Source organism: Wyeomyia smithii, chromosome 2, assembly GCF_029784165.1.
Source record: "Wyeomyia smithii strain HCP4-BCI-WySm-NY-G18 chromosome 2, ASM2978416v1, whole genome shotgun sequence".
Taxonomy (NCBI): Eukaryota; Metazoa; Arthropoda; class Insecta; order Diptera; family Culicidae; genus Wyeomyia; species Wyeomyia smithii.
Window position 1 is genome coordinate 31,467,438 of NC_073695.1, and position 23,584 is coordinate 31,491,021.

Here is a 23,584-nt window from a genome sequence, read left to right on the forward strand (position 1 = left end):
TTCTCCTTTGAATTTTCGCAAATGGGTCTGCCAGCTCTGCTTTCTCGGAGATAACATTCGATGCCGCTGGTACAGAATCTGGATCTTCTGATTCTCTCTTCCGTTTGATCGATGACAGGATTTCCGCAAATTTTGGGTGTACCGTCGTTGGCTCGGCTTTTATGCTTTTTGTGTCCTTTGATGAACTGTTTTGGTTGGCCATCGCTGCTTCTGAGACCTTTCCTTGGTGATGAAGTGACCGTCGTGGGTTTGTTCCTCTTGCTTGTGTCATTAATCGTTGAATATTTGTTACTTTTTCAACGAGGGATATCAACACGGATGGTAAACGAACACTTCTAAAATTATTTTATTGAAAAGTTGATTTATATACCCTCCATCTACAATGCAATTATCGGTAAAATATAGAAGACCCACTATAATTTTACCTAGCATAGTTACCAAAAGTTACCTATTATCTATTGGTGAAATTGATGTGGTATTTTCTTATAAAGGATTTGTTTGTTGCAGGTAACTTATAAAGACAAAGCACGGAAAAAGATCATCTTCTAAAGAAGAATGTGAAACCTATTTTAATTAAACTTGTTTTTTCAAGGAATTAAGTTTGAAAAGTGACCCCCGGGTACCTTGCCGAGTACATAACGGTTAAGCATTCATTAGATATGTATTTGCTTAAATTTAAAGAGTGTTTCAGAGACCATTTATTCAATTACATCAACTAGTTATTCAAATTAAGATTTAATTCAAAAAGAATAAGATTATGCTAGATTTCAAAGTTCTTATGCAAAAATTGTCTTGAAACACCACGCAGTGTGTCTCAGACACAAGCTATGTAATGTCGTGTTGGCTTCGAGACTAACGATCACAGTTTAATTCAAAATTTAATTTGCTATCAATACAACATCAATTCGATTTTATTCAAAAATATCTTCCTTCTACTGCGTTTTTTGTTTCAATTTTTCAGCAATCTCTGGTTCAATACTACATGATGGCCTGGATTGAACAGTATGCTGCTGTTTCTCACCGCTGGTTACGACCTGACTTTCGCGGGTCATTCTAAACTTATCTTCTAATTTTTTTAGTCCACTATCAACGAGCGTTTCCAACTGTCGGTATCGTTTCTGACAGAAAAAATCCTTCACTTCGAACATGAACCAACTGCAGTACGAGTACAGTAGCTTTAATTTCTCCATCAAGTGATATTCTTCCACTGTTTTGAAGCTATGGTCACGTACGATGGCAAACTGTTCGGTCCACGAACGCTCGGAAGTCATCATCAATGGGGACTCTTCGGATGCAACGCCCTTTACCGGTTGACATTGGTCCAGTTTAAATTTTTTCAACGCGTTCCAAACCTCTGCGTAAAACCACTTTTTATCGAGTGGTGGACTCGGTAGCATCTTCGGTGAACTTGTGCGGGTTCCGCTGAGGTAACGAAAGCTGGTACTTCTGTGCACTGATAATCGTCGTAATGATAAGAGTCCACTCGACATTTCACACTTTCTCCGCTACCGCGAGGATTTAAATGTCGACAAATCTAAGTTTGCTATGTTCTTTCGAGACTGATTTCTTTTTAGAATTGAAGAGAAAACCTTCGTTATGATTTGAATCTGTGGATTTTATTTACCTTTCATATGAATCTTTTAATTTTTTCTCTTTGTTTGAGCTTGCAAATCAAGCAAAAAAAAAGTTGACGGCTTTCTCTTACCTAGTTGTTAATTTATTATCTAAAATTAATAACTCATCGTAAGCAACCGCGAGTGTGAAAACGGATACTAAAATTTGTTATACTCCTACTTAATGCTAAGAAACCAATACTGCCGTGAGATGACAAAGTGACGTAAGTGCCACTTTCTCGAATATGAGTTTTTCATGCCAATTTGTTCATTATTCGAAAACCTATCTTTTGGTATCTTCCTTTTCGTTGTTACTTATTCGTACGTTGCATAAAATCAAAAAAAAAACAAAGTGACGTTGGCACACATTTCCCTACAAAAGTGACGAAGAATTCTTTAGTTTTTGGGCCGTACTGAAAAACTGATCACTTGGATCTACGTCACAATGTCATCTCACGGCAGAATAGGGTAATGCGCAAAAGCAAATGAAATTGATACAAACATAAAAAAATATTTCTTGAGAAACGTTTTTTTAGAGACTAAAATTTTCATTACCATTGATCTGTGTTAAATGCACTGTTTGTATTCTTCCCGCGTGTGTCTGTATGCATGTGCGAAAAATTAATTCTTGTTTAAGAAAACCTTAAACTGGTCGGCGGGGGTCAGTCGTATAGGGTTATGAAGGCGCTGAGATAGAAAGCTGACTGCTCCTTACGTTACCTATTTACTACTTACTTTTATTGCGTGTTGCATTAAAGAAATAGATTAAGATCATGCTGCGAAAAACTACTGTACAAGTTTAGTTTCGTGTGTTTTTTAAACTTAATCATAGGTGATTAACTAAATTCGTTAGAAAACCGGGAGGCAAATTATTTATTTTGCAACAGTAGGAAGCTCCCTTAATATTAGTGACAATGCTTAGCCATCAGAATTTATGATTCTAAAAAAAATTCAGATTGATGAAATGTTGACAAAAGTTGCTGAACTTTTGATCATAATCGAAGCGCCTTATATCAAATTTCCAACAAATCAATAAAACCATCGGTAGTTACATTTTACTGTTACAAACGATGCTGCACGCGAACAGGGAAAATAGCATTCATAATTCATCGGTAGTAAAACTGTACTGTACTCGATGTTACACGCGAATAGTGAAAATATATAGCATAACCAAATGCGAATGGTGTTGTTAAATTCTACACAGTCACTGTCCCTTTAATCGACGAAGAGTTCTTTGAGATCATGTTCGTAGGTGGCAATCAGCAGCATAATGCCAAAACCGGCACTCATGCCGAAAAATTGCAATAGGAATTCTGACGTCTTGCAGCGATCTTCGGCCCCGTGGGCGGAGGTGAGCTCCGGAATCTATAAAATAAAGGAAATTGCTGAAAAAGAAGATTTTACAATGCAAATGCTCACTTACCATATCCACCAGGGCGATGTACAAAAACAGTCCGGCTGCGACCGAAAACACCCAAGCCGACGCTTCCGGCTGGTGTCCAATGACAATTCCCACCACCATCCCGATGAAGCTCAAAATGGACGACAGCAGGTTGTAGTAGACGGCATCTCGGGCAGACATTCCCGCCTTCAACAGTACCGCGAAATCACCCAGCTCGTGTGGTAGCTCGTGGCAGAACACCGCGATAGCAGTGGAAAAGCCACCAGCAATGTTGTTGGCGAAAGCGGCTCCAATCGTCATACCATCGGTGAAATTGTGCAGTCCATCACCCATGATGACCATCCAGGCAACGGCCGACAGCGAACCAGGCGGCGAATGCACGTGACCATGCGCATGAGAATGACCGTGATGTTTGGTTTCGTGTTCCCGCAGAATGATGGTGTAATTTTCCGGTCTCATTTTTGGCTTCTGGTGGCTGTTCGCCTGCTCTCTTTCAATGGATGCGTCGTCTAAATTGGTCGAGATAGTATTGTTGTCCAGGCTGCCAGGATCTTCCTTTCCGTTGCCTTGTTGGAGATTGAGATACTCTGTCGTATGGTCCCCGTGTTCTCCGTGGTTTGCACATTTTGCTGTTGCACTATTATGGTTGTTTAGTCGCTCGTGGTTTGAGACGTGGTTATGCTCGTGATGATCATCCTTAGTCTCCATGGCGATCTCGTCGTAGCAGTATGGATAGGAACTATACTTGTGTTTGCACTGTTTTTCTCCGCCAGAACCGCCATGTAATGAGCCGGCATCGGGATCACGCATCACTCGAACCCGCGAAGATGGTTTATCTTTTTTCTCCTGATGTTTGTACCATTCTGCGACAACGGTCAAGAAGCGTTCCATGAAGTAGAAGAAAACTATTCCTGCAACGGCTGCTAAACCTTTGTACATCATCTCGTCGTGCGAATTCGCCATCGTAGTTTCCATCATGGCATGCGGAAGCAGATGAAGCAGAGCATCCCCGCAGAGTGTTCCGACAGCCAGCGCTACCAAGAATTGCAACGCATGCTGATAGAAGTGCCTATCCATACAGGGTATCACAGCAACGCCAAGTAAGCCACATAAACTTACTCCCAACACGGCTATGGTGGAGTAAACCCATACGGTCAGTTCGATAGAATCACAGCAGTGCGTGTGTTCACCCGCGTGGTGCACCGAAGAAACGGACGATCCCTCCGCGAGACTGCTCAGTTGAGGGACACTGCTTGGATCAATACAGCCGGCCCGCTCGCGGGAAGTCTTAGATGATAACTGTGCCAACAGAATAGGACAAATATTGAGCAGATCCTGCCGATCTAATCGAATTGACGATTTTAACCGATCCAGTTCGCTTAATAAACTGCTGCTGCTACTGTTAGTGCTGATATTAGGGTTAGTCTTATTGGATATTTTATCACTAGAGTTATAACTACTGCTGCTTATGGTGGTACTGCTAATGTTACTGCTACTGCTGCCGCTAGTTGAACTATCGTTCGCTTTAGATTGGTTAGTCACTGCTACCGTAGAAGCCACCGTTTGGGGTTTCGGCGCTGCGATCTGCTGCACAAAATCGATACTGCTGATGCACTAAAAAAAGAACAGAATTATTAGTGATAGCATGAGTTGTCAATATGATATCGGATTTTAAAACAACACTTTACAAAGCGGGATTGTGAGCCGCTTTTGCAATGCTGTCTTTCAGAGAGCTTCGTAGCCGCAAGGTTACAGAGTCCGCTTCGATAAGCGAGTAGTCGTGGGTTCGAACCTTAGTAAGAAGAATCAGGCCATTTGGTTATCAAAGGACTTTTAATATGGGTTCATTCTCAGGCTCTCTCCACCACATACCCTTCCTTCAAGTTGAATTCTATAGTACCCTTGCTGACTTTCATCCTAACAAAAAAGTCCCTCTTATGATAAAACTGTTCTGAGTAACGTCTAGTAGTTCTCTTCAGGGAATTGTACTTATGACGCGGCGGTCTTGACTGGAGAAACGAGGTTTCGATAAGACTCCTTCCTCTTGACAAAAATATAAGTCCTACTAATAATAAACCTGACCAGAGGTGAAGCATTGAGTGCCTCTTCAGGGAATTGTGGGATTGTGACGCGGTGTTGGTAGGAGGAACGAGGTTTCGATAAGACTCCTTCCTCTTGACATAATAAATCCCTCTTAGAATAAACTTGGCCAGAGATAGCGAACCTATACATTAGAGAAATGACAAGACACTCACCGTTAAGGCAACTGTCAACATCAAAACGGATAACGGCAATGCAAAATGATACAACTCGCCCGTTTTGATGTTGACAGTTGCCTTAACGGTGAGTGTCTTGTCATTTCTCTAATGTATAGGTTCGCTAGCCAGAGAGGAACGTTAGGTGTAGTGTAGCCTCAGTTCAGGGAATTGTAATTTGGCGATATTGGTAGGATGAAATGAAAGGGTAAACTCTCACACACAAGCACGGATATAAATAATAAAAAAGCGTATCATTCACTTCAATAGTGATAGTGATACTGCCAATAATATGAAGTGCGGAGTACAGAAAACACCTGGGCAATATCACAATAGATCAAAATGTCTCTGGTCGCAGTGATGAGTCCACACAGAGGAAAAAAAAAAACATGCTGTCTTTCCCACTGTTTGGAAATAAGTGAGACATGCAATGTTCTGCAACGAGCTAAACACGCTGAATACGTTTCGCGCTCTTCAAGCCCGTTATCCGTTAATCGATTTATATCAAAACAGTTTCCCTTACCGATCCATCATCTCCATCCGGGTGATCACTGCTGGCGATTGGTTGCACGGCAACCGAGGACCGAGTCGTCTCTCCGTCCGTCACCAGTCGGTACATATTCAGCCGCTTCATCATATTCTCGAACCCGGTTACGTCCATCGTCATCGATAGGGCGTCTCCAAACTCGCCGAAGATTTTACGTATGAAACTATCCATTTTTTCGTTCGCCGCTTGCCTATACGCTAAGTCCTCTTCCTCATCGTCGTCCTCCTCGCCGTGATGGTGATGATGATCGCCGCTGTGGTGGTTGTGTCGCTTTACCAAGCGAGCTTTTTCACTACCCGGGTGGTTCCATGATGCGTTCAATCGCCGAAAGTCAAGCTCTCTTCGGTAGACGGAATTTGCGTTGCTAGCTGTCGATATCCGTCCGAGCATAGGATCATCATCGTGTCGTTTACAGGGCAGGTGGTCGGCACAAAGTAAACACACGACGCACACCGCCATTATATTCCGTACCATTGCGCAGCCGGTTAGTGAAACTCAGGAACGAAATTGATGGTTCGATTCCGATCAGTTACCGTATTAATGTTTGGCGAAGTTTCTCCGCTACGATCACAATCACTCGGTCTTCTATCCGTCCAAAGACTTTATTAACCTTTCCATTGAAGTTAAGTAACTAATTCTTATAGATGATAATCATTTCTGAAAATAAAGAGAAAATAGAAGGTTAGAAGAGATGATGTTTGGACTGCCAATCGATATGTTAACCTTGCCGTTAAACAGCGTGCACGAAATACCAAACAATAAACAACTGGATCAAACATTTTTATGCACTTCGAATCAGGTCTTGAATATTTCATAAGGTTTGGTGGGCGAGCGCGACTGCGACAATCGGTGACCGAATATGGATCTCTTTTCAACAACGCTTAGGCAAAACAACGTAATTTCAGTCTCTGCTTGTTTAAATTGCTCGTGTGCGTCAGACTCGCGCACATTCCATGCATAACGAAGAAGCAGAGTTCCAGTTCCAGGTGCTCTGATGTGAACAACTGTGTCATCAATTTGAAAGGACGTATTGTTTGTGTTTTGTTGAAACAAATCTCAAATAGGTACATCCATAAAAATTATCATTTTTGGAGAAAAACTCTTGTAAGATTCAAGCTATGAGCGTCTTTTTTTACTTGTCGTTTTCGTTTTCACGGTGTAGCTACACTTTTGACACCGAAAATGGTTTATTTGACTTTTCGGACTACCCTTTTTCTGTCTCTCCCTACACCTTTTCTGTCCCTGACGACACTCGAAAAAAGCAGAGTGTACTGTAGGAAGTTACCAACACATTTACACGTATGTGTCAAAACTGGTTTGTTTTGGTTTTCGTTCCACGTGGTGAAGTGTCAGGTAAATTTTTTCTCAGCACATTTGCGAGATGGACATATGAAATGGAAACGAGACAAAATGACGATGGCGATAATGACCAAAACTATTAGAATGAATCAAGGCAACCCATGTTTGATATTTAGTTGTACCACAGTTAGCGTAAATAAAATATCTTCATTTTGTATTTAACCTTCAAACGAAACACACGTATTTTTGATAAACTCTGGCTATCAGGTTATGGGCCCAGAGTAGTTTCGTTAAAAAAAAAAATGCAGTCAAATACTGAACGGACTAGTTCCGGAGATACGGCGATCTCAACAGGAACTCAAGCTAGCGTAGGCATGCAAAATCAATTGGCAATCGAGCGTTTAATTGGACGCGAAAACTGGAGAACTTGGAAGTATGCAGTGAAAGCTTATCTAGAAGTTGAAGACCTCTTGGACGTGGTGCAGCCTACCCCGAACGCCGACGAAAGTTTTCCTGTAGTGGATGCGAGAAAGGATAGAATTGTGCCAGGTAAAATTATTTTACTGATCGATCCGGTGAATAATATCCACGTCGAGGATGCGAAAACGGCGCGTGAAGTTTGGGAAAAGCTGACCAACACCTTCGAGGACACAGGATTGACCCGCCAGTGGGCACTTTTGCACAAGCTCATTATAACAAATTTGAATAGCTGCAGTTCAATGGAGGCATATGTGAATCGGATGATTTCAACAGCACATCAATTAATTGGAATTGGGTTCCCGCTAAACGATAAGTAGATTGGCATGTTGCTGCTGGCTGGATTACCCCAGGAATATCGCCCGATGGTAATGGGCCTGGAAAATGGGGGTGGAATGAAAATTGTTGCGGAAGAGTCTACCAAGCTTAAGGTGAAACGGGACGTGGTCGCGATCAACTCGAATTTTGCAATCTAATTTTTTCTTGATTTATGAAGACTCATACATGAAACTTTGATCAATTGTTTTCACAACTGTTGCATGCCTGAAGTAGCAATTTGAGTGCTGTTTATTTAGTAGAAGCCGAATTTTTACGATCAAAATACAGAAGTAAAAAGAACTCTAACCTCAAAATTGTATAGGAAAAGGCCACAATCCCGTTTCACCTTAAGCTCACTTGTAATTCAGAAACGATAGAAGTTCGAAATGTAGAACTAATTCCTGAGTTAGCAGTGAATCTACTGTCAGTAGGTAAGATTGTTAACCAATGCAACACAGCTGTTTTCAAAAAGTCTGGGTGCGGAGTGGTAAATCCCAGCGGTAAAATTATTGCTACTGGATGCCGAACAAACGAATTATATAGGCTAGAGCAGAAAAACTCTATGACGCTTACGTGTTCAACTCAGGCAACAGCAAAGTTGTGGCATCGACGGATGGGACATCTCAGTTCCGGATCTTTAGTTAAACTTGGAAAAGGATTAGCTGTTGGTATCAATTACGACGCAGTGGATTGTGGAAGCTGCAAAATTTGCGCCATTGGAAAGCAAACGAGATTACCGTTTAACCATGTTGGATCACGGGCGAATGATGAACTGGAACTCGTTCACTCGGACATTTGTGGGCCAATGGAAGAAACTTCATTGGGAAGCGTTCGTTACTATCTGTCATTTACAGACGATAAAACTCGTAAAATTTTCGTCCATTTTTTGCGTAGCAAGACACAAGAGGAAGTACTGCAGAAATTCAAAGATTTTGGTAACATGGTCGAAAGACAGAGTGGTAAACAGTTGAAGGTGCTCAGAACGGATAATGGCTGGGAGTTCAAAAATAAAAGCTTTGAGAATTGTTTAAAACAATTAGGCATCCGGCATCAGACGGCATCAACGGAATACACTCCCGAACAGAATGGACTCGTTGAACGTGTCAATCGGACCGTGGTGGAACAAGCAAGGTGCATGCTATACGAAGCAAAACTGCCGAAAACATTTTGGGCAGAAGCTGTAGCAACAGCAGTTTATCTCATTAATAGATCACCAACTAAAGGTATCGACACAACACCAGAAACTTGGGCAAAACGGAAACCGAATCTGACCCACGTTCGAATTTTCGGTACGACTGTAATGGCGCATATTCCGAAGCAAAAACGTCAAAAATGGGACCAAAAGGCTGAAGAGTGCGACTGGTTATGACGACGAAACAAAAGCATACCGCTTGTATAACTTGAAAACAAGAACAGTCATCAGAAGCCGTGATGTAAATTTTATCGACGAGGGAATCGATGAGCGTGAAATGATAACAGTACTAAGATCAAAGGGTACAGAGCGCAACTATGCTCAGCTGGATTTCACAATGCCAGATGATGAAGTTAATCCCGAAACACCAGAGAATGATGATCATGACGAGAGAGAAAATAATGAAATTATTTCAAGTGATGAATCATTCGAGGATGCTGCTAACACTGTAACAGACCCTGCGCTCCCACCACAACAAATTTCAAAACCGCCTAAATCACAGGCGTTGAGGCAAAGTGGTAGGGAGCGCTTTCTTGCAGGCAAGTATAAAGATTATAAATTGGAGACCAAAGAATTGCCGTCTTTGAAATTTACAGATAATCAAAAAACGATCTCGTCTGTACAAATAACCGACGAATCCGCTGTGCCCTCATCGTTTTAAAAATCAAAGACCTACTAGCAATTTGATGCAAGAAGGGTTGATGCTCTGCGATGGAGGGCGCCTGCCCCAAGGCAAGTATTTAAATAATGTTGTTGGAAGTACCGAGTCTGGTGTCTGTTTTCAACAGTCAATTTTGAAGATCCTGCCACGCATCAAGAAGCACTGTCCCGTGATGATGCGGAACGCTGGAAGCAAGCAATCAAGGAGGAGTACGAGGCCCTTATATCAAATGACACGTGGACATTTGCTGATCTACCAGAAAGACGCAAAGTAATCAAATGTAAATGGGTGTACCGCACACGGCAATACTCATCGGTATAAAGCTAGATTGGTGATAAAAGGATACTCGCAGAGAAAGGGGGTGGATTATGAAGACACCTACGCCCCAGTTGTCCGTCACAGTTCTTTGCGGTATCTCTTTTCATTAGCAGCACGATGGAATCTATAGATCGACCAAATGGATGCTATCACTGCTTTTCTCCAGGGTAATCTTTCGGAAGAAATTTACATGGAGCAACCCCCTTGTTTTATGGATGCACAAAATCAAACCAAGGTCCTCCGACTGAATAAGGCGCTTTATGGTTTAAAGCAATCTAGTCGAGTCTGGAGAAAAAAATCGAAGCAAGCGTGCAACGCAAGTAGACGTCTTTTATTTTTCGCGTCCGTGTTTTTACAGGAAAATTATAAATACAAACCGACAACAGAAGTATATACATAAATTTATTAAGCTACATATGCCACTAGTGCCAAGTGTAACAATTTGCTGTGATAATAAGCCAGTGAGCTGTTAAACGTGTTAGTTCAGTGAGTGAGTGGAAGTCGCAGGATTGTGGAAAAGTATAAATTCGAATTGATGTTTGTAATAGAACCCTAGACGGCGCAAATATGGTTTATAAATAAGGCTAAGTATTCTTTCATGCATATTTCTATTCTATCTTAGATTTCATCGATGAAAATGGAGGATTATTTACATAACGCGTTAATATAGTTAATGGAAGAATTGCTGCGTAATAGTTAGGTGGTATTCAGTAGTTTTAGATATTTTTAGTAACTGATATGCTCCCAGGATTTTTTAAGGAAAACTGGTGATGTTGAAGCTATTGAGTTGGTAAACATCTATAATTATAATTAGCCCACACAACAGCCTTTGTGATATTTAAAGTTTAATTTCGCGTAACGTAGAGTATCATTTACCAAAAAGGAGAAAAGCTGTTCTTTTTCATATGATCACAAATCCTACCCTGTTATACTCGTAGTGATGCAGTGGAACCCGCGGTCTCTAAACCAAACGAGCATCACCATCCCTCTTCTTCCCAAGTAGTACCGCCTTTTGGTCGTGGCCAGCGTCGTTCTTGGTTAGTTGTAAAAGTATTTCGAACCAGTGAAAATTACACAATGAGAATGTAACGCTGATCCTAGGTCCCAAGCACCATTAGTCTGGTTCATTTTGCAATTCTGTTGGTTTGATCAACCACGGAGTGCAACTGCGGGCAGTCTATCTATGCTTTACTATGCTTTATTTAAGGGATTAAACATAAATAATGCCAGCAAAAAAATAACAAAAATAATTTCAAATTCAGCAGCTTAGACCAGAAAAGCCACAAATGAAATGAATCTAGTCAAAATTTAGCCTAGAAGGGCTAAGAAACGCAACAGGACAAATATATTCTAATTTTTGCTGTAAATGGTTCCGTCTTCCATGTATGATTTTTTGATGTAGTTTGATGCGAAAACAAATTTCCCCGAGTTTGGATATATTTCAACTTAAGCCGCAACAATGGCGCCATTTCGAATTTTTGAGAAATCGGAAATTTTTGATGTTTTTTCGACGCCAAAGCCAAATATCGAAATTTCGAGAGTTTGACCACATATTAGCATCTTCTTACCTACCTTAAAAAAAACAGATCTTAAATCGAACAAAAATTGGGCACAAAACGATGATTCTACGAAAACGGTTTTGGTATGGTTTTAATATATTCCACAAAGCAAAATAATATGGAGTATGATAATCATTGATCGTAATGCGCTAATTTCTAAAAGTGGTAGTCAAATAATGTCTTATATTGAAAAAAAAAGTCTTAGAAATCGTTTGGCAGGTGTCTGATCTACGTAAAATGTCAGAAACATGTCGTTTTCCCCTACAATACTAAAATAGGTTTATAACGACGTTAAATTACCTTATTTGAAATCTCTTTAATGTAACATCAAGAGTGTAAGCAACACTAAAAGATACAATAACAGCTTGTCTTCACATGATTCTCCCCTTTTTGTGGGGAGGGGGTCTCATTTTTGGCCAGGACCGGTCAAAACATAAAAATCTCGCTTCAGCTATGTGACAGAATCATCGCAGGTAAATTCAATGTCTGAAACATTTCAAATTATAACAAAGTATTCTCATGGAACGGTCTTAAAATTTAATTTAATTGAAATAAGATCCCAATTACATAGTTCTTAGATTGAATAGGAATCAGTATTTCAACGGTGGAATTGCAATTACAAACTTAAGACGTTCTGAGCTAGACTTACCAATAAAGCAGTGCGAAAATATGTCATACCCTTTCATGGGCAATTTGCATTTTCCGAGCGCATTAGATCCGTTGTAATTATATCCATCCAGAGCTTCGTCCGAGAAAACCATTGGAAGAAATTGAACTATCGACATTCCAGCAGGTTTCTTGCGAGTCAAAAAGTTTACCTTGCGAAATAGTTAGAGGTTTTCATATGTTGCCCGATTGAAATCAGCTGAAAAACCTACATATTCCTCGCGGATGCGATCGTTTTGAGAGACCGAATTCTCGAGTCTCTCGACTTCCTCCGGTTCGACTAAGGGGAACGAAAATCCAGTTACATACGGTGCATTTGAGTCGCGAACTTCGTAAATCTCATCGGAGGATAAAATGTAGTATTTTTCCGGTGTGGTTACTGCAGAGTAGTAAAATGTTAGTGCTTTTGTTAATCGCTGCATAGAAGTAAAAGCACTAAGAATTGTCAGGTGAGTTAACTCATCAATGGGCTCGATACGACATACACGATTTGCGTTTGGTATTATATTTATTTTCCTAAATGGTCCGCGTTCGAATATGGTTCACATCATGTGATGATCCACCGAATACCACGTAGTTGCCAGTTTGCGGAACGACGTAGCACGCCGTTTTGATTGTGCTCGTCATGAATGTTTAATTGTTACAGTTTTGAATGTCCAAATTGAAAACAGAGTGCAATTAAGGTGTTTTTCTGGAGCCTTTTTCTCGTGTAGTTCTGTGTAATAGTATTGTTTATTAGAATTTATGGTGGAATAGATTAATTGATATGTATTCACTGATATGTCGTGTACAATGAATTTTTGAACGCACTGACTCTCGCATGACAGGTAATAGAAAATTCAATAAAGTTGAGTTTGACATCTGATGACTATTTAGTCAGCCTGAAATAATTATGATTGGTTTGGTCTTATCAATATTTTTAAGACTTTGGATTAGTATGTACATCTACACCTGATGTTTGCACTTAATGTTTTAGATACACCAAGCTTTGCCATTTTTCTATCTTTCCAACAGGATCACACCCTAGGTAATGAGTAGCTCAACTTAGTAATGAGCCAACATGACGCATAGTATGCCTCGAATCCGTCATCTACCACGTTTTTGCACGGTCAGGCTTCAAGTAGGGTTCTATCAGCCAAACATGTGTTCACCTCGAAAGCAATGGTTGTGGATAATACATGAAATCTTATGCTTCACTTTTTCGATTTTTCTAGCTTTTGGGCTGCTTATGTTTTGTATACTATGTTCCAATAATGACTAGGTCGGCATTTTGTTAACAAACTTAAGACTATATTAGCTCGATGGATGGTCAATATGGAAATTTTCATTTTTAAATTATTAAGGCTTTGTATGCATGAAACTTTGCCAATTTTTCTATTTAATAGGCAACATTCGCATCGACAACTAAGAGAGAATCGGCGTGAAATGTCGTAGTGTTTCGATGTAAACCGCGTTTCCGGCTCGGGAGAATTATACTTATATTAACGTTTTCGGAATATAATGATTTCGAGGGGTATACCCAGATACTTGTTCATGTCTCACTGTGACTGTTTAACCGAAGATTTCGTCCGGTCGATAAATATCGCGATTAACGAAAACGCGATGTATACCTTCCCAAGAATCGCGACGTGCGTTCGTTTTTTCTCGGGATTGGGATTGACTCGGGATCGACAAATAGCTGATTGCTACGAGTAGCATGGGCTACATCGCGTGCGTCGTACGCAGAGGATCGCGACGGTTGGCTAGAAATATACTCATGGTTAGTTTTCGTAATAAGCGTTTTTCGCGGTATCTTATCGTTTTTTTAGAGCAGACAAAGTGTATACGAGAAACGTCGTTGGTCGATCTGTTAGGTAGAAAATGTCCGGTTGACCGAACCCCTAGAGACTCCGCGTCGGTACCTCCATGAGGTCGAATTATCTACATATAGATCAACAACGCGCAACTGATTTCGGTGTAAAGAGGATCACCTTACGAGGAGATATCATATTATTTGAAGTTGTCCCAATTTGATCAAAGGTCCAGTATCCTTGCGTACGATTTATTGTTGCGGTGTAACATTGTCAAACTGAATGACTTCGAATCGCATTATGAATATCGTGACGGAACTTGTTCGCGCGATACTTGTTCTAAAGAACCCGACACTCGAAATCAGCGCATCGTTTACCAAAACGAACCCTGCTGTGTACCTTGCCCTTTCTCCAACATCCCAGTGATTTCTCGTGGAAGTGCAGAGGTGTTCTCGGCTTCCAATAAGCGAGTATCACGTCAACATTTTCCTATACAAATTCCTTCTTTGACCTGCATTCGGATGCGGCCGGCGCTGGTATTGCCTAATATAAAGATTAAGGTCACCGGTTTTTACACATTGAGGATGCATGTTGGTCCCAAGCATCATCTGTTGGTTCTCTGTGTAATTACAGCTGATCTGGCAATAACGGAGTAGCAACCGCGGGCGGTCAATCATGCTCATGCTCATGCTAAAGCAATCTAGTCGAGTCTGGAATACAAAGTTGAACACTGCACTTCGAACATTTGGCCTCGAGTGCACCGTGTATGACCCCTGTGTATACTACAAGATTAGCGAAGATAAAGTACTGTTCGTAGCAGTATACGTGGACGATGTTCTCATTTTTACAAACTGCAAGTCCTGGAAAAATGAAATAAAGGCTAATTTGAAACAGGAGTTCAAAATGAAGGACAGGGGCTTGATTAAACACGCTCTGGGGTTTCGAATTATGAAAACTGATGATATGATTACTCTGGACCAAACGTGGAAACGTACGTTAAATCGGTATTAAGCAGATTCAATATGATGGATTGTAAGCCGGTGAACACGCCAATGAACGTAAGCGAAAAGTTAACGCAGGCAATGTGTCTGTCAACTGCGGAAGAAACCGAAGCTATGAAGGGCACGTACACGTCCAGATATATGTTACGCTGTTAACATTTCGAGCCGTTTCAATTCCAATCCTGGTGAAAGGCACTGGAACGCAGTCATGGAACATTAATTGCACTATTTGAAAGGCACATCCCAGCATTGTTTAACGTACCGTCGAAATGGAAACCCGACTATACAAGGGTTTGCTGATGCGGATTAGGCATCTAACGATGAGGACCGGAAATCAACTACTGGCTACGTATATACAGCTCAAGGAGGAGCAATTTCATGGAGCAGCAAGCGACAGCAGACCGTTGCTCTCTCATCTTGCGAAGCCGAATATATGGCAATGTCGGCTGCAGTGCAGGAGGCGTTTTGGTGGAAGCGACTGCAGGGTTTATTTGAAGAAGAAAAACGGATCATGATTCACTGTGACAATCAAAGTGCTATAGCCATAGCTAAGAACGGAGGTTATCACCCTAGAACAAAACACATTGACATATGGTGGTCCATGATGCCTTAGAAAAAGAAGACATCAACATAGCGTACATCAGCACACAGCAGCAGATTGCTGATAGCTTAACAAAACCGTTACCTGCTGCAAAATTAGTTCCATGCCGTGAAGCAATGGGAATCCTGAAACCATGAGTTGAGGAGGAGTATTAGAATGAATCAAGGCAACCCATGTTCGATATTTAGTTGTACCACAGTTAGCGAAAATAAAATATCTTCACTTTGTGTTTAACCTTCAAACGAAACACACGTATTTTTAATAAACTCTGGCTATCAAAAACAAAACGAATTGACAGCTATCCCAATATTACGCATACCAATGCAATGACACTGAAAATGTTTTATTTGAAGCTGCAAAGTTTAGCACGGAAAAAGTGTAGCTAAACCGCGAAAACGAAAACGACATCAAACATAGCTGGGGGTCTATACTTTCGCCTTCTTTGATTTGTTTTGTCATTTGGTAAACAGTGCTCAAAATGTCAACGACAACCGTACCGAAAATCTTCAACTCTCGATAAATCAGCAGATTTGACGATGACGAATATCCAATTCATTCAAGACTTACTGCCGTTTGAATCATAGTAGTCCCATGTTCTACACAAATCTTATGCAGACTGGGACTACTACTTTTTGAACGGCAGCTTAACGCTAAATTTCATGCCCGTGAGTAAAATTTGTAATAACGAATATCGTGTAATCTTCATAATGGGCGCTTGTGAAGTTCGATCTCAATTCTCGCCAAACATGTGAAAAGGGCCCATGTGCCATATGTAAACAAGCCAAATTTTCTCATTTTTTGATTGATACAAGCGAAATTTGCCCCTAATAATATGATTTATTGATAAAAGAATTAACTCTCAATCAAACAATCTTATTTGTACGGGTAGATTAAGCTTGTATTCTTCAAAAAAATTGAAATTGTGGCTTGTTTACATTTGGCACATGGGCCCTTTTCACATGTTTAGCGAGAATTCAACGAACTAGTCGCTGTTGCCATGGAAGGCAGGTGGCCTCTACAGGTTGTATTAATCACGAAATGATGGTATTTTACCTCCCAGAGCAGAAAGGTCTCGCTGATCGGATGAATCGGAAAGTGGTTAGAAAGGTGCGATGCCTACCATTCGATGCTAAGATGGAGAAAGCTTTTTGGACGGAAGCTATTGCGACTGCTGTATTTTTGAGCAAACGATTCCCAACGAAGAGGTTAACTGTGAATCCAGTAGAAGCATTCGGTGGCAAGAAACCAGGTCTTTCTGAGCAGCGAGTGTTTGGTGCGAAGGTAATGTGTCATGTCCCTTAAGTCAATAGGCAGAAGTGGGATGTGGAAACCAAATCAGAGATTTTTGTCGGATATGCGGTTCAAGCGCAAGGATTTCAAGATTGTGCCAAGAAGGTTATTGTCAGTCGAGATGTCGTTTTTCTGAGTGAGGTAGCAGATACATCGATTCCGAACGAATCAACTGAGTTGGTCGAGGATTGGATACAGTTAGAGACATTGGTTCCGTTCCGTGAATTAGTGGGTGGCCTGCAGTTCTTGGCATAGTGCACTCGGTCCGACATCGCTTATGCTGTTAACTCCGTGAGTAGCTTTAGCGGTAAATAGGGGGTAGCGCACTGGACGGCACTAAAGAGAATCTTGCGTTACCTGAATCCTCGTTACTGGGACAAAGCTGATGAAACTAGTTTACGTGAAGCAAAACGAAGAGTATTCGAAGGGTTCAGCGAAGTGGATTGGGGCAACGATTCCAAATCAAGACGATCGAACACTGGTTATGTATTCCAGTTCGCTGGTGGATCGATGTTGTGGAGCTCAAGATCCTTTTCAGTTAGACTGCGAAAATCGTAGTGCAATATGCCTAGCCGAAAAGGAAATTGAATATTCATCCCGCAGCAAACACATCGACTTGCGACAAAACCTGATAAATCGAGTGTAGCACAAAGTACGAGATTTTTACATCAATGGAGAATAATGATGTTAAGAACTCATGAACTTCTCGTAAAATTCACATGCACCCAGTATCTTGTATTATTCTCGATATTTCATGATCCCGAATTTTCTTTATTACGAGGAAACATAGCAAACTTTTGCTCGTAATTTTTCTCGAAGTGTCCCATTCAGTTTTCAGTGTTCAACGGAACATGAAATCAAACAGAGGAAACCGAAAGCTTCAAGTTTTAACCATTGATCAACGCCTCATGATCATTGAGAAGCGTGACGCAGGACGGCGTGTTTCCGAAATCGCAAAAATATTCGGTGTTCCTCAAAGCGCGAGTTCGACTATACCCATGAACAAAGATGAATGGCTTCAGAAGAAACAATCCACCAAGGACCTGTTGAGTACGGAAAGTAAGAAATCCTAGGCTGGAGCCTAGGAGTGTGAAGTTTTTCCTTCGCCATGCTTTGTGGCTAAGCTAGTACTCTGCGTAGCTTCATTTCTCGATATGTCGCTATCTCGAAAGGATAATAGACTTCTTAAAAAATTCTACAAAAAAAGATTTTATGTCTATTGCACAAAAGAATTAAGTGACATGTAGAATGCGTGGGTTAATTTTTCATATTATTCGGGTATTTCGGGTAGCAAACTTTCACATTTGCAAACATTTTTAGATTTATTCAAACATGTAAGGCCTCTGCCATGCTAAATGCCAACGCGAGCGATCGGGCGAGATTCTTGCCGCAGGTAAACAGCCGTAAGTAGAGGCCTAACTACTAATCACTCGAATCTTTCCGCTTGTTTATCGAATCCGTAGACGTCTGTTAGAACGACAGATAATTAATTCACACAGACATTCCGTCATACCGTATTCCGTATTCGGAAAGCACAATGCAAATCAATGTCACGCTATAGACCCAAGCATACACGCTAATCAGTCGTTTATTACCTACCGGCTACACTTTTTTTTTCGCTGCGCCTAACCTATTACAACATCATCAGATATCCTAGAGACCGATTTTTGTTTACCGACCTTGACAGTGGTGGAGGAGAAACGTGTAGCCGCCAGCCGAGGTTGTGAGCCAAGACAAGAGGGGAAAAACTCTGCGATCAATGGTGTGTACAGTTGAAGGTAGGTCAATTTGATAGCGCAAAACGAAAACGACGATGACAACAAAGGCGGTGACGGTAGTGGCTTAATGCTTGAAATAAAAAAGCATCCATCATTGCGAATCAAGCACGCAATCGAAAGCGAACAATATAAGGAGTTGTTTTTTATGACATTATTGCTTACATTCAACAAACAACAATATCGCACGCTAGCTTTGGGGCTAATAGCGGTCTCGATCAACTGAATTATAGTTGAGAGAATTCGTTATCGATATTGTTTTTGGCACATTTTGCATGTGTAGGATAAGTACAACGATACACCGTGCCCCAGTGCTGAGTCGAGATATTTTCCATCTCGAAAAGTTCTTTGACTCGATCGGGAATCGAACCCGATATCACAACCGTGTGGGAGAGCTAGCCGCCCGACATCGCTACCCACAGAGCTACGGGGACCTTACATTGCCTTAAAAAAATTTTGGGAATGACGATTCCATTTTCCATCGAGTGGGAAAATGATTAGCTGGTAGCTGAGAGATGCCTTCAACAGAGTTTTACGAAAAATTAATTTTTGCCAGTCAAATATATTTCACACTAAAATTCGAATAAGAAACGAATGCATAGCGTAAAAGGATATTTTCCACGTGCTCGATAATTATGTTCGAGAGAACGATTTACATCATCGATCTAACAATGCGCCCACCGGCCCTTCCCACATTCAGAGTTTCCTTTCAGGGCCAAAAGGTAAATGAATGTTACTCATATACGAATGCCAATATGTACATCAACTTTATGCTTTACATTCCTTACATTAGCAATCCACAATTTGAAAAGGTAAAAGTGCACATTAATTATTTATTCACCCCCTTGATTGCCTGATATCTGGAGACTGACGGTGTTTGATCCAAGATAACGTTATCTAATTGTTGGAACTGAAAACGGAAAATAATTGTTTGTTCGTTGGAAACATTCCTTCGAAAACATCTCTTCCACACACCAAACCGTATGCATCAATCATTAAAACAATAAATAAACAGTTTATGGGGCGATAACGTTTTAGCGGTTTTTTTTAAAACGATGGTTTATTTGTTTGTTCATAAACTACGACTGCTTTTCATTATTGAAGAATCTACGAAAACGGCTTGTGTTCGCTAATAATCCTCACACTCCGCACTTTCAATTATCATATATTTGTTGAACATGCATTCGAGTTTCTATTTGATATCTAGAGACCACCGAGTAAAAGTTTAGCTCTCCAGAGGGGTGGAAATGCTAATATAGAGCATTCACGCTCTTGCTAGATATCGGATCTAACATTCAAAAAGAAATTTTATTGAAAAAATATTTCTGTTTCTGGCTTAGAATTACGTCTCACGACAATATTCAGAGAGAGATTTCGGAATTTATGCGGATTTCGGAGTTTAAACGAATTTTTCAAAAAAGGCGTTTTTATGCGGTCTGGTTTTAATGGTTTTTCATTTTCGAATCACTTATTCAGAGTGTCCGATGAGTTTACTTGGTTCAATTACTGAATATATGATTTTACCTAACCTTTTTATATTTCTTCTTGATATCTGGATGGAAATATCACTGCTATTGATTCTTTTTCGAAAGTTTTTAGTGAATGATTCGAATCTGTTTTTTTTACAAATTTTTAAAGGGGAATTTCATACCTTCATCACAAAGTTGGAAAGTTATTTATTTTCTATTTCAACATCATCATCAGTTTAAAGCAAGATGTCAATTTTCTGAGTTTTCAAACAATTATCTGCCAAACTTTCCAAAATTAGTTTTTTTAAAACATTTTCAGGAAATTTCCAGTTATTCCACAGTACTTGAACATTAAATGCCTATTTCAAGGTCGCATAGAACCCTCCAATTGCCATAATGATCGTCGATCACAAAACGATTATAAACACATGCGCCACCGATTTCAGCTATCATTAGCAATTGTTTTCCGCTGCATTCCGAAGCAATTCGGTTTGATGAAAGGAAAGATTTTTCAATATAGCATATTAATAGCAGCAGCACCGTGATATTGTCATGCTTCGAATCCGAAACGGACCGGCATAGCTATTCACATTCATTCACACACACGCACAGTTTGCTCGATACTATTATGACGTTGTTGTTGTTGGCGTCAGACAAATTGATTGCTTACTCGCGCGTACCGGCATATTCAGCTTGGCTGGTGAACACCTGTCTGGCCGGATCCGAGCGGGAAACTGCAGAGCAGAAACCGAGGAGGCGCAGAAAAGGGAGAATGTTGTTGTTCGAGCTTTCTCATTTGCATTTGTTTATAAATATAATATGTATATCCAGAATGATTTTCCCATACTCAAGTAGAGCTATTCGATAGAGTAGCACTAACTATTGTGCGATATAACAAATATGGGACTGATAAATGTGACGGTTTGCAATTCAAGTGGGAAAATTGAAGCTGACTCGATACATACATCGAGAACACGGTATTCATGCATAAGTTTGCTGTATATTTTTTTAAATAGTAGCTTTTGGGTGGTTTAAACACTTGAATTATTTTCAAACTATTTAATCGCTTCAACTTAAAAAAAACTTACACTTTCACCTCAGCGAAAACTTTATGCAACAATGTGGAACAAGGCTAGTTAAATCAGAAATGCGCAGTGCAGCGGCACGGGGCTAACTGCAAACTCAAACGTTAACGATAACCACTTACACACAGCACAAAACCATCTGGGAGGAAATGGCTTACGATAACAATGCTTTATACTCAACCGTTGAACGGCGAGTCGTCGTTAATGTTCGTGGCATAAACAATCGCATCGCATAAAACATGTAGTTTGCACCAAAAAAAAAAAATCCCTCGCACGCAGGGTTGTATATTATACCCGGCGCATGTTGCAATGCATACGATAAAGTTCTAGCAGAAATGTAATGGGGTATTTTACCAATTTTCCGCAGTCTATGTTATTGATGTGGTTTGAATAGATATTCTTCTTTATGAGTTGTTATGAGTTGAGTCTCGTCAAAATAAATTTAATGAAGAGAAGTTTCAAAAAATTAAATCGAACTTTTAAATAAAATTTTGTAAAAAGTGGTCTCTGTTGTTCTGTTATTAACATGTCCATTGATAATTTTGAAATTAAATTGAGCTTTTACTTGAACGCCCGCACATTTCGTAGTTTATCCTATACTCGTAGAAGGGAACATTTACTTTCTGCATCAGAAAAGGATAGCATGCGACGCCTCTATCTTCAGGATTTTCCATCGGTACACGTGAAGCTGGAGTCTGATTCGCAGAAACTGCAAAGTTGGTCAGTATATCAGCATATACGATTTGTCGAATCATATTTAAATGATAGAAGTGCATGTGGACGTGAATTAGAAGAACCAATTTCGATTTCAACAATCCGAAGAAAACTCCACGGTCGGAATCTTCATGCCCGGTCTGCAATGGCGAAACCCCTTATATCTTATTATATAGCATGATGCATCGAATCGTCTGCATAGAATAGTCAACATAGTTCGAAATGATGATCATTGGAGGCGAGTTGTTCGGCCGGATAAATCATCCTATACTCTATTTCCCACAACAGGACGTATGGAGAACACCGCGTGTAACCTTAACTAATTTCTTCCTACTGGTTATCATGGTGGAGGTTCGGTCATGATTTGAGGTGCCATATCATACCGATCAGTTGAACCAATAATCATCATGAAATAGAAGATTACTGCCAAAGAGTATGAGCAGTAGGCTGTCCCAAAAAAATTGAGGTTGAAAAAGTCAAGGTGTTCAGCCCTAAATTGAAAGATAATGTTATTTATAGCATTTTTGTAGAACATTTCGACTTTCTTAAAAATTGTTTTCAAGTTGCCCAAACGTGATTTATGAAAAAATGACTTTTTTTCAGCTACGAACCCACTCTTTTGCACTTTTTTCAATTCTGTTCTGTTCTGTTTTTTTATTTTTGTAGGGTTATTTTTTAATATTTTGCATGGTTTGGTTCAGTATCGCATTCAATTATTTGACTCACAGAGCCCATTGAACATCATAGAAAAGTGAATTTTTCTCATAATTTTCAGATGAAACCCTTTAAAACACATATAAAAAATTTTTTTGATCAAGAACTGAAATTTTTACTGCGAAGCGGGATTCAAGACAAAAAATTACATGAAAAAATATCCTTGATATCTTATCGGGGGGCTGAGATATTGGCGTTTTTACATGTGATGGAAAACATTGAATTTTGTCAAAAATGCCACTAAAGCTCAATATCTCCATTGCACAGTGTTTTATTTTGCCGTTTGTGCGTATAATTTCCTAAACAGTGATTCGAATATTGATTATAGCCATAAGGTATGTTCGAAGGAGTTTCAGGATATACGAAGTTTTAGGTTATATTAAAACAAGAAACTTTACCGAAGACATCATGTTTCTACCTCTTATATATTACGAGCAACATTGAGTTTTAAAATAGAAGACACTAAAAATCACAATTTCCGTTCTAACTTTTTCGAATTTTAAAACCTTCTACTAAGTTATCAGCCATCTAAAAATGCATTTGTTTTCTGAACATTTTTATTTTTTATCTCCCAAAATAAAACAGTTATTCAACATATTTGTTAAAATGCATAGTTTTCCATCACATATAAAAATGCCAATATCTCAGCTCCCCGATAAGATATCAAGTATCTTTTTGCATGTAAACTTTTGTCGTAAATCCCGCTTTACAATGAAAATTTCAGTTCTTAATCAAAAATTTTTTTCATTTGTGTTTTTTAGGGTTTTATCTAGAAATTATTAGAAAAATTAATTTTTTTGTGATGTTTAATGGACTCTGGGAGTCAAAAAACTGAATG

At 39.9% G+C, this 23,584-nt stretch overlaps 1 protein-coding gene across 9 annotated transcripts in view; it reads right to left on the reverse strand.

Annotated features, from left to right (window-relative positions):
- Window positions 1–1,594: 1,594 nt before the first annotated feature.
- LOC129722551 (zinc transporter foi) overlaps window positions 1,595–23,584 on the reverse strand; it is a 46,569-nt gene continuing 24,579 nt past the window's right edge. For 5 of the 9 annotated variants that reach the window (XM_055676072.1, XM_055676071.1, XM_055676069.1 and 2 more), the window contains 3 exons: window positions 5,794–6,474; window positions 3,037–4,629; window positions 1,595–2,978 (listed from right to left, as the gene is read on the reverse strand). In XM_055676072.1, coding sequence (XP_055532047.1) covers window positions 2,829–2,978; window positions 3,037–4,629; window positions 5,794–6,291 — 2,241 coding nt within the window. In that variant the 5' untranslated portion in view covers window positions 6,292–6,474 and the 3' untranslated portion in view covers window positions 1,595–2,828. Of the gene's footprint in view, window positions 2,979–3,036; window positions 4,630–5,793; window positions 6,475–6,540; window positions 6,680–12,290; window positions 12,460–12,519; window positions 12,970–14,496; window positions 14,958–21,321; window positions 21,425–23,584 lie in introns of those variants that run through there. The other 4 variants (XM_055676068.1, XM_055676067.1, XM_055676076.1 and 1 more) reach the window with 4 other exon arrangements.